Consider the following 12,000-nt stretch of genomic DNA (forward strand, 5'->3'; position numbering starts at 1 on the left):
CAATTTGCTTGGGTCCAGTGTCCCATCTTCACTAGGATTCACATTGGTTATTTTGATTATTCAATCTAAATGGGGGGCTCAGGACATGACAGCCTAACTTGTCAGGTAGGGAAAGAGGAAAATCTGGGAACCTAAAAGAATTTTGATGACTTATGAAAAAAATAACACTTTAGGAACATTTATATAATTAATTATAATAATAATTTCTAATTTAGTAACTGATCCATGAATAATTATATAATTGGGAGTATTAGACTAGACACAAAAATGAGCATTAATGTATAATTGTCTGTGAATTATAATGCTTGGTACCAGAAGGTCTCAATGTATATAGTCTTCATTGAAAGTTAATTGTCCCTGTGATATTCTTGGTGCCCCTAAGGAAGAAAGTATAATTTTAAGTACATATAGATCAAATTTTCATGTAAGATACTTAGGTTAAAGTTATAGTCTGTTTTAGAGGTGAAATTGAAAGATTCAATAGTTATTGCTTTGGCAGAAAAATTTTTGGCTGATGTACTGTATGGGTCTTGATTTTATGATCTATCATTTTGTACCTAATATATCAGTTGACTTGTAGAAACAGTGTTTGATTTGGTGGCTTTCAGGAATTCATGTACAACTACTAATTTAGTAACTGAACATTTGTTAACAGTAGATGGGAATGGGATGGGAGCATTAGTTGCAGCTGAATTTTGAATGACTTTTCCTTTCTCCATACAGATTTCCTCCTAGAACACAAAGATCTTTTCCGTTCAACACCTCAGTCATGTATAAAAAGACTGTGTTTGTAGAGTTCACGGATCACCTTTTCAACATTGCCAAGCCCAGGCCACCCTGGATGGGTAATGAAAAAACAATATTGAATGCTAATTATGACACTGGTTATCTTATTTCCTAGCAAGGATTCTCCGATCTTGGGAGTGCAGTTAAATATGGCAGCTGTCAAAAGAATGTTCTTTTGTTCAGTTTTCCTTACTGCCACACTTAGGGCTGACACTTGTGTCTTCTATAAATGTTGCAGTGCTCCTGCAGCATTATTCTGGATTTCTTTTCTTTTCTTTCTATCATCAATCCGTAGGTGATCTTATCCAGCTTTATGACTTTAAAATATTATCTATATGCTAATAATTCCCAAATTTCTATCTTCCACTTACACCTCTCCGTGAACACTAACTGCATACTTTCACTTAGATGTTGAATAAACATGCAACAAGATGTTCAGATGAGACATTTCCTGTCATAACTTTTTTTTTTTTTTTGGTGGCACTGGGTATCAAACCCAGGGCCTTGCACATGTTAGACATGTACTCTGCCACTGAGCTATACTCCATGTCTCTGTCTTAGAATTATTGGGAGAGGGCTGGGGATGTGGCTCACGCAGTAGCACACTCGCCTGGCATGTGTGCAGCCCGGGTTCGATCCTCAGCACCACATACAAACAAAGATGTTGTGTCTGCCGAAAACTAAAAAATAAATATTAAAAAAATTCTCTCTTTCTCTCTCTCTCTCTCTCTCTTAAAAAAAGAATTATTGGGAGAATTATAGGTGACAAATATTCCTATATTTTGAAAACAGATATTAGCCCACCTATTCAGGACTTGTTCATATAGTGGTTCAAAACTAGTTATGTAACCCTTGGACCATGACTCACTTATAAGCCTAAATAAAAGAAGGCTAGGAAGTTTATATTTAAAGATTTTTTTGGAGAGCATTTTTGGGATATCCCTTACCATGTGAGGGGAATAAATCTCCCTCATGTCAAGCTATAACAATGAAGACTTCAGGAGAACAACTTAGAAGACTAGACATAGCACTTCTGGAACTTGACATACTGACTAGTGCCTGATTTCTGTCTCTAAAAACTTTAGGGCCGGGGCTGTGGCTCAGTGGTAGAGCACTTGCCTTGCACAGATGAGGCACTTGATTCAATCCTCAGCACCACATAAAAATAAAAATAAATAAGATAAAGATATTGTATCCATGTATAACTAAAAAAAATATTAAAAAAAAAACTTTCAAGGTCAGAGACTAGGAGTAATTTCCCCTGATGGCATAACAGGGAGGGTGGGATATAGTAGAATGTGACTGCACTATCATTGTTAGGCATGAGGCCAGAAAGTTCACAGGATGACACCTGTCTTAAGAAGACCCTACCTAGCCTAGGTGAGCCCAAGAGAAAAGGCCCATGTGGGTTGTACTGCCAGAAACATAAACTAAGGGGAAAGATGCAAGTGACCAGCTAAAAAGTGTATACCCCATGGAGAGAGATATAGTATGATGTCACCATATTGAGGGTTGGGGAGGGGGTCTTCAAAGGACTCAGATATATTCCCACAAAAAGAGGCAGAATTTTGGCATGTGCTACAACCAAGAGATACTAATGCAATGCTGCCAGTGTTGTTTCAAAGCAAGTCCCTATCATCAAGACTCTTTTTCCACTCCCACCCTCTTTCCATTTGCTTCTACCTTAGAGGGTCCAGAATTTAGCTGGAGGAAAAAGGGAACTTTTAATTGCAGAGGACATCAAAATTTTATATTTAGACTGGACTGGTTTTATAATACTAAAAACGTTGCTGTTTGCTAACACTTGAAAGTTACTGGAAAAGATTTAGGATCAAAGTGTAAGAGAGGAAAATTCCATATACTGCAATTAAAAACAAAGCTATTTTATGTTTTCATTGAATCCTATTAATTCAATAAACCATTTATAGGCATATTTTTTTAAAAAAAATTTTTTAGGTGTAGATGGACACAATATCTTTATTTTATTTGTTTTTATGTGGTGCTGAGAATCAAACCTAGTGCCTCACACATGCTAGACAAGAGCTTTACCACTGAGCTACAGCCCCAGCCCCATTTATAGGCATCTTATAATATCCACAAAGCAGAACTGTGTGTGTGTGTGTGTGTGTGTGTGTGTTGCTGGGGATTGAACCCAGGGCCTTGTGCATGTGAGGCAAGCACTCTTCCAATGGAACTATAGTCCAGGCCCCACAAAATAGAACTCTTAATTTTTCTCTTGCTTTTTCTGTGTCATGAATTAACAAATGACATAGTGTACAAGCCACAGATCATACAAATCATTTTTACTCCTCTCTTTCTCTTTTATTCTGTCTCCAACATCCAGTCCATCCACAAGTCCTATTGACTGTTACTCCAAAACAAGTTCCAAGTTGTCCTCTTTTACTTCCGTAAAATCAAGATTTATCCTGCTCTTATGCCCTATAAGGTCCTACATGTTATGTTCCCTATCTCTATAACCACATTTTCTATTACTTATTCACCTTGTTTCACCAACTTATTCCTATCTCAGAAGATTTGCATTTTATCTGTTTTTAATGATTTTCCACTAGGTCTTTGAAACTATTGCTTCTTTTTTATTAGTCAGATCTCTTTGCAGATGCCATGTCCTCAGAGAGGATCTTCTTGACCACTATATTTAAAGTATCTCCTACCTCCTGCTTCATTATTTTCTAGCACACATTGTTGTCCTTTATAGAAATCATAATAACTTCAAATATTCTTGTTATTTCTTTACATGCTTAATGTTTCTATAATGTGAAATCCAGTACATAGAACAGTTCCTAGAATATAGTAAGAACTCAAATATTAGTTGAACTGATGAATGCACTTAATGAATTGCCAGAAATATTTCCTCAGAACAACCATGAGGCTGGGGTGGTTTTGGCATAACTACTTGTTCTTAATAATCACAGGAGCTTGCCTCTCCATTGTGACATTGATCCTCACTTTCGTAACAACTCGAGTGCTATCTTTCAAGTGATCTTTGAGGGACATCTCATTCTTGCAGGTCTGCTGGGTCCGACCATCCAGGCTGAGGTTTATGACACAGTGGTTATTACACTTAACAACATGGCTACTCATCCTGTCAGTCTTCATGCTGTTGGTGTATCTTACTGGAAAGCTTCTGAGGGTAAGTGAAATGCCTTTCTATTGTCCTGCCATGCTAGGGATAGAAAGGTGAGATGTACTTGTTTATGAGGGTGGCTGCCTTAGTTCCTTTTGGATTGTTACAACAAAATACCTGAGACTATCCAGGTATTAGCCCCTTCAGAGCATCTGCTGACCAAGAATAGATCTTGCTTATTTAAATTGTCTTTGTCCTGCTTGTCTATTCTTAAAGCCTCTCTCATTGCACATATATTTTCTGTCTGGAGAAATCAGTTTGGTGCTAAAAAGAGAAAGAAATGGGGGGGCTGACTTGGAGTTTCCCCTTAACTTTGAAAAAAATGAAATACCTACTTTAAAAAAAATGTCAGTACCAGGCGCGGTGGCGTATGCATGTAATCCTAGTGCCTAGGGAGGCTGAGATAGGAGGATTGTGAGTACAAAGCCAGCTTCAGCAACGTAGTGAGGTGCTAAGCAGCTCAGTGAGACCGTGTCCATAAATAAATTCAAAATAGGCTGGGGATGTGGCTCAGTGGTCGAATGCCCCTGAGTTCAATCCCTGGTACCCTCCCCCCCCCCAAATAATACTTGACAGTTTATGAAGAAAAGAGGTTTCTTAAGAGCTCATAGTTCTGAGGGTTCAAGAGCATGATGCCAGGATTAGCTTTTGGTGAGGACTTCATGGCAGATAGCATCACATGGGGAAACAGGAAGCAACAGAGTGAGGTAAGAAAGCTGAATTTATATATTTTTTTAACAATACCATGTGTCCTAACCCATAGTCTCAACATTGGTATTAATGTCTTCCCAAGGTGGTGCTGCCACGACATAATTACCTTGTAGTAGACCTCATGCTATAATTTGGGTCTGCAATGTCCCCCAGAGTCCCATGTGTGAAAGGCTTAGTTCATAGCCTGTGGCACTATTGGGAGGTGGTTGGACTTTAAGAGGTGATGCCTAGTGGGAAGAAGTTATGTCATTGGGGTGAGCTCTTGAAGGTATATTAAGACCTTGCTCCCTTCCTTTTGCTTTCTCTGCTTGTCAGACATGAGGTGAAAGGCTTCTTCTACCATGCATTACCACTATGATGTACTGCCTTGCTACAAGCCCAAAAGCAATGGGCAAAGCAACCATGGACTGAAACCATGAGCTAATACAAAGCTTTCCTCTTTTTAAGTTAATTATCTGAGGTATTTCATTACAGTAATGGAAACCTGACTAACGCATGCTTCCTCTTAAAGGTTCCACCACTTTTTAGTACCATTACATTGAGAACTAAACTTCTAGCATAAGAACATTTGGAGAACAAAACATATCTAAACCATAACAGTGGGACACCTGGAAATGAATTCATTCTCTTGAAAGCAAACTTACTGAAAAATATGACAACAACAATAACAATAATGACTAAAATGTACTTGAGTTTAAGGTCATATAGTTAGTGAGTAGTGAAATCAGGATCCAGACCTAGACACATCTAACTCCAGAAGTTGTACTCTGAACCACTACACTACAGTGCAATGATTGTTTTTCTCTTGCAATCTCAGCTCTTCTTTATAGTGTCATTCACAGGCAGGCTTTTCTCACATAATGGCAAACCACTAAAAGCTCTTGGCTTGCCTTGTTCTTAGAGATAGTGATCCAAGAGTGGGAAGGAAAACTTTTTCCTTGTACTTTCTGATGTCAAGTGGTATGGAAAATGGAAGCAAAAAAATATGTCACGTATCTACAAATATAGGTCTCTATAACCTGGAGGACAGAATGTTTATTTGGCCTAGCATGGGCAAGTAACAGGAAGAAAAAAAATGACCATATTCTTTAATCCTGCACACACCAGTTACTTTTTCTTCCAAAATTACACATATTCCTCACTCCTTAAAATCGCTTCCTCTAAATGCACTTTAAATAAAACCTGCCATTTTCTTAAAGCCTGTTCCTTCCTGGCCATAGTTATTGGTCCAAGTTAAGCTACTGTGGCTCTCAAGCACTTGAAATGTGGTGAGTCACAATTGAGGCATACTATAAATACACACTGGATTTAAAATACGTAGTACAAAAGAAGACTGTAAAATATCCCACTCATTGTCTATGACTACATATTGAAATTATAATATTTGGATATATTAGGTTAAGTAAAATACATAATTAAAATAATTTCACCTATTTTCTTTTACTTTTATTAACATGTCTATGAGAAAATTTAGAATTACACATGTGCTCACGTTATATTTCTATTGGACAGCACTCATCTGTACACTCCCAAAACAATGTCATTTAACATATGTTGAAGCTGCTGCTCCTGATGTGGTGACTCATGTTTGAACATGTTTCATCATGCTGTGTGACCCAAATCTTCATTGTGGCTTTGTCAAGGTATTTATTTGGAGACCTAGTGGAAGAAAATTTCATGAAGTCAGGAACATTACTATTTTAATGTAAGCCCCCAAATTGATTTAGATTTCCTGTTCTCCCTTGTGGAGCCAGGACAAGAATCATAAAAATTCTATCTCATCTGCCTTCTCATGCCCAGAAAACTTCCTAGGGAGGAACTTTCCTTCTTTCTCCTTTTTCTCTGACTTCCCAGGCACTTCCTCACCACCTAGCAGAAGCACAAGGTGAGCTCATTGAAACAAACAACCTGTTTGGTAATACCCTTTACTCTAGCTAGCATTTCCTTAACCTTCACAATGTAGAAAATGAGTGAAGAGGGTGCCAAAGTTGATGATGACACTGTTCATATAGTTGATAGCATATGTAAGTCAAGAAGATTCAAGTAAGTCATTAATACATTATTGGCATATATACTCTATATTATACAGTCTAACTATGTTTACATGTTGACTAAGTTCTTATTCTGAAATGAGATTACCTTAATATTCTGGATTTCTTTCATGAATCCACATCAAATTTGGGTTGGGGTAAAGTAACAAGAGAGGATAGACAGTATAGAGAAAAGGTCACCCATGTTTTTGCTGGAGATGATTAGGCTAATTCTATGAGCTTTATCCACTTGGGAGTTTTCAGAATGATACAGGGAAATTTCATTTTTTAAAAATTTTTTTTTAAAGAGAGAGAGAGAGAGAGAGAGAGAACTTTTTAATATTTATTCTTTAGTTTTCGGCGGACACAACATCTTTGTTTGTATGTGGTCTGAGGATCGAACCCAGGCCGCACACATGCCAGGCGAGCATGCTACCACTTGAGCCACATCCCCAGCCCCACAGGGAGATTTTAGAGAGGTCATGGTTCCTACAATTTTGTAGCAAGGGCTAAGCATAGACACAATTCTTGTGTACCCTAACCTGGTGAGGTCTGGGCAAATGGGTTAAATAGTAATATGGCTTACCAGAGTTGACTTGGGAGGTAAAAATGACAGACTTGCAAACCTATAGAAATACAAAGCAGATCATTGAGTGAATATTTCTACATTGTATTATAATTGTACTTCTACATTCCCCATCAAACATAGTGTTGGCCCTATAGGGAAGAACCAAGTTAAAAATTTTTAAATCTCTGTATCTTAACCATGCCTGCCTATCAAAGAGTGTTAACAAAGTATATATCCAATGCATGTTTGTTGATGAATTGACTTGAATTGATCAAAATGATGCAAGAATGGAGGCAATATTATTAATTAACAGAATCTAGAGATGTGAATAAGAACCTGATTTTTACCACTTATGTTAGGGTTAGTGGTCTCAAGCTCCTCTGGAATACATAAGGCTTTCTCCTATTTATAGCTGCTGCTTATTAGTTTTTCAAATTAAATTGCTTCCTTCTTTTTTTCATACAGTCAATTATTCTTTTTTTTCTTAATTTTTTGATTTTATTTTATGTGGTGCTAAGGATTGAACCCAGAGCTTCAGGCATGCTAGGCAAGCACTCTACCATTGAGCCACAAGCCCAGCCCACTTCCTTCTTTTTTAATTTTTAAGATCTTTATTAACAGATAATAATAGCATATCCTTTGGAGTACATTTGGATGTTTTTATACATTGTTTATTAAATTAAATTTATTTTTAACTATTACATTATAACATAAAGATTGTTCATATTAATGGGGAGTGACAATACTTCCAAACATGTACACCTTGTGTTATGTTTAAATGACACTAAACACATCTGTCTCCTCAAACATTTATAATTTCTTTATGGCAAAAACATTAAAAATACTTAAAGTTTATTTCTTATGTAGAATCCATTTGTTCCAATGAGCTTGATATATTCCTCTGAGTGGACAATGGGCATAAAAAGGACAGTTTTCTACCTTCTTTCTTTAGGAGCTGAATATGATGATCAGACTAGCCAAAGGGAGAAAGAAGATGATAAAGTATTTCCTGGCGAGAGGCATACTTATGTATGGCAGGTCTTGAAAGAGAATGGTCCAATGGCCTCTGATCCACCATGTCTCACCTACTCATATCTTTCTCATGTGGATCTGGTAAAAGACCTGAATTCAGGCCTCATTGGAGCTCTGCTGGTATGTAGAGAAGGTAAGTATGTGAAAGGGTAGGACAGAAATGAAATAAGGACATAAATAAGGACAGGGTTTTTTCCTAGTTGTATGTAGACACAATATCTTTACTTTTATTATTATTTGGTGCTGAAGATGGAACCCAGGGTCTCATGCATGATAGGCGAGCGCTCTACCTCTGAACCACAACTCCAGCCCAGGACAGGATCTTTTAATAACAGCATTTGTGTTCTTTTCTCTGAAAAAAGATTCTTTTCTTTTCCTGGAAAGCTTTATGGAGGTAAACACATCAGTGAGTGGTTCAAGTGCTTAATTTTTATAAGTCAAAAGTATATAAAATTTGAGTAATGTAGATGTTTGTTTATTTTTGTAACTAATTATCTTTAAAAAAAAATCTTAATTTTATTCATGTGTTTTTAATTTATACCTTAATAGCATAAAGTAAATTAGGTAATTAAACTTTGTATAATTTAGTTTTAATCCTGTTTTTATGGTGCAATCAGCTTCATTTGAACTTTCTTATGTTCTAGTTCTGTATTGTTGAATAACCCCACAATTTAGTGGTTTAAAATGACAACAATAATTGATTAAACCACCAAACTGTTTTCCACAGCAGCAGCACTATTTTACATGAGGGTTGAAATTTCTGCACATCCTTGTCAATATTTGTCTTTAATTAATAAAATAGGCATCCTAGTGGGTATGAAGTAGTATCACTTAAAATTGCAAAGTATAAACGTTACAAATTTTCCATCCATTTTGTAATGTTTTTGTTTTCTGTTGTATGTGCGTGTATGTCTGTGTGTGGAGAGAGAGAGAGAGAGAGAGAGAGAGAGAGAGAGAGAGAGAGATTATATTTGGCTTGTGTTTTTGTATGTCTTTTAAATTCCGTTTTTCTAGTAATTCATTTTAATGTATTTTATAAAAGTAATAGTCCAAAACAAATTTGAAATTTAAATAAATAACCCTTTATCACAGATGGTTTTATAAACTGTGGAATAGGAAACTTTATATCAAAGAAACAGTGTTACAGTAAAGCTAACAACAAGACTACATTTGTTCTTATTCTCAAGCAGTTGATAAAAAAATGTCTCCTCCTAGTGGTGATTTTTTCTATGATGGGATTTTATATAGAAGATAAATTCATTCATATTCCCCCCACTCTATTTCCCCCAGGGAGCTTGGCCAAAGAAAGAACACAGATGTTGCACCAATTTGTACTGCTTTTTGCTGTATTTGATGAAGGTTAGTGAGCTCCAATCTGAAAGAAGTCAAATTATTACCTTAATTTTGTATTTGAGAATGTGGACTGCTTCTGTTCAGAGTAGGTGATTATAGAAAGATAAACAATATTACTATTCAGGATAGATCCTAGAAATAGAATGGTGAGATGCATGAACTTGATGATGCTATTTGTCTTAGTCCATTTTGGGTTACTATAACAAAATACCAGAGGCAAAATATTTTAAAAATAAAAAAGGATTATTTAGCTCATAGTTCCAACAATTCAAGAGCATGGTGCTAGCATCAGCTATGAGGTAGGAAGATAGAGGAACTAGGTCACAGGTTTTCCTTGTTCCTCTCCTTAAATCCATAAGCAAAGACTTTTGATTGTACTTCCTAAATACATTGTTTAATCTTCATCTCTCATTAAGTATGTGACTTTTGACAAATTAACCTCTGCATCTGTTTCCTCAAATCTAAAATATTTTCTCAAACAGTTGTTATGAGGATTAAACTTTAGCCTTTTTTGTTGCTGGGGCTAGTTGCTGAAGGTAGCTTTAAACTCTTTATCCTCTTTTTCAAGTTGTTGGGATTATAGGTGTGCACCAACACACCTGGTAAACTACTATGCTCTTAATTGAGGCCTCCATAATTTTTCTCATGACTAGTCTCCCTGACTTTTGAGTTCTTGACCCTTCATTATTACTACAGCAGTCTGAGAAATGTCTAGTACTTTAGCTCTAATTTTAGAGAGGAGGTTGAGAAGCTTTCAGGTGTGTAGAGTTTCATTATAAACTGAAATGAAGCAATTATGACAGAGACAAGGACTGACAGCCCTTTTCATCTACTTCCCTTTAACTAAATCATGGCTCAAACTAACCAATATTCTCCCTTTCCCTAGTTATTATTTGTCATTATTCTTTCCAACCTATTGTTATGGACAAATATAAGGAGAGACAATCAGTTTGTTAATGTTTTCTCCCTCCTCTCATTGATTTTGAGGGGATAAGTCACCCATGTCTATTTTTTAATATATATTTTTTAGTTATAGATGGACACAATACCTTTATTTTTTTTAAATTTTTATGTGGTGCTGAGGATTGAACCCAGGGCCTCACACTTGCTAGGCGAGCGCTCTACTGCTGAGCCACAATCCCAGCCCTTCCATGTCTATTTTTGTGACAAACTTTTTTTTTTATTGTTAGTTGTTCAAAACATTACAAAGCTCTTGACATATCATATTTCATACATTTGATTCAAGTGGGTTATGAACTCCCATTTTGTGACAAACATTTTTAAGTTGTGAGTATCTTTTTCTGAAAGGAGGGAGGCAGGAAAGAACAGAAGGAGAATCACTCATGAAAGAAAGGTTAGGTGACTTTTTTTTAACCTTCTCTCTCATCAGGGAAGAGCTGGCACTCAGAAACAAAGGGCCCCTTGACACAGGCTATGGATTCTCCATCTGCTGGGCCCTTGCCTAGAATGCACACAGTCAATGGCTACGTAAACAGGTCTCTTCCAGGTATGTGCATGCCTGCTCAATAATCCTCAGAGTTTTTTGAATTCAGCATTAGAGCTCTCTTCTCCAATTCTCAGACAACTGTGCATCACAATAGAAAGCCCACTGAAATCTGGCCTCTGGGTTTTTGTTTTGTTTTGTTGGTATTGGGGACTGAACCCAGGGGTGCTTAACCACTGAGCCACATCCCTAGCCCTTTCTATTTTTTATTTAAAGACAGGGTCTTGCTGAGTTGCTTAGGGCCTCACTTAGTTGCTGAGGCTGGCTTTGAACTTGCAAGCCTCCTGTCTCAGCTTCCTCAGTTGCTAGGAGGAGTGTATGTGTGTGTATCACCCCTCTCAGGTTTATTTTCCTTAATTATTTTCTATATTTTTCAGTAATTCTATAATGAATATTCATTCTTTTAGAGTTAAGAAAGAAATTATTTTTGAAACATTCAAGCTCATGCTCTCACATACCTTATAGATTAAGAGATGGATAATAATGAAGGAATCAATATAAAAATGCAAAATTACAAATCAACAATTACTCTGAAAGAAAATTACATAATTGTATATATAAGTATATAACTAAGGAAACTGACTTAGACTATATTTTCTTCATGAAGTGAAGTGAGCTTTAGAACAAGATAAGGAATAACTATTATTTACTATATTGCCATGGTTGGTGTTACAATGGATATGAGAGGTGACGATGGTGACAAGGAAATCTCTCACTGTATAATTGCTGGATGGTGCCATTCACTGAGATAGGGAAGTTGAAAGAGAATGAGGTATTGAAAATTACAAATTTGGGGGCTGGGGTTGTGGCTCAGTGGTAAAGTGCTTGTCTAGCATGTGTGAGGCACTGGGTTCAATCCTCAGCACCACAT

The 12,000-nt window shown here is 36.6% G+C and overlaps 1 protein-coding gene across 4 annotated transcripts in view; it reads left to right on the forward strand.

The window, feature by feature from the left end:
- Positions 1-12,000, forward strand: part of F8 (coagulation factor VIII) — a 98,411-nt gene that overhangs the window by 13,150 nt on the left and 73,261 nt on the right. For all 4 annotated transcript variants that reach the window (XR_006853386.2, XR_006853387.2, XM_046452409.2 and 1 more), the window contains exons 2-6: positions 724-845; positions 3,815-3,937; positions 8,193-8,405; positions 9,563-9,631; positions 11,016-11,132. Coding sequence is in view for 2 of the 4 variants with exons in the window: in XM_046452409.2 (XP_046308365.1) it covers positions 724-845; positions 3,815-3,937; positions 8,193-8,405; positions 9,563-9,631; positions 11,016-11,132 (644 nt within the window). In the remaining 2 variants the exon portion in view is untranslated. The remainder of the gene's footprint in view (positions 1-723; positions 846-3,814; positions 3,938-8,192; positions 8,406-9,562; positions 9,632-11,015; positions 11,133-12,000) is intronic.

The sequence above is a fragment of the Marmota monax genome, unplaced genomic scaffold, assembly GCF_021218885.2.
Source record: "Marmota monax isolate L192 unplaced genomic scaffold, Marmota_monax_Labrador192_F-V1.1 WCK01_AAM20220418_F8-fsc00142, whole genome shotgun sequence".
Classification (NCBI taxonomy): Eukaryota; Metazoa; Chordata; class Mammalia; order Rodentia; family Sciuridae; genus Marmota; species Marmota monax.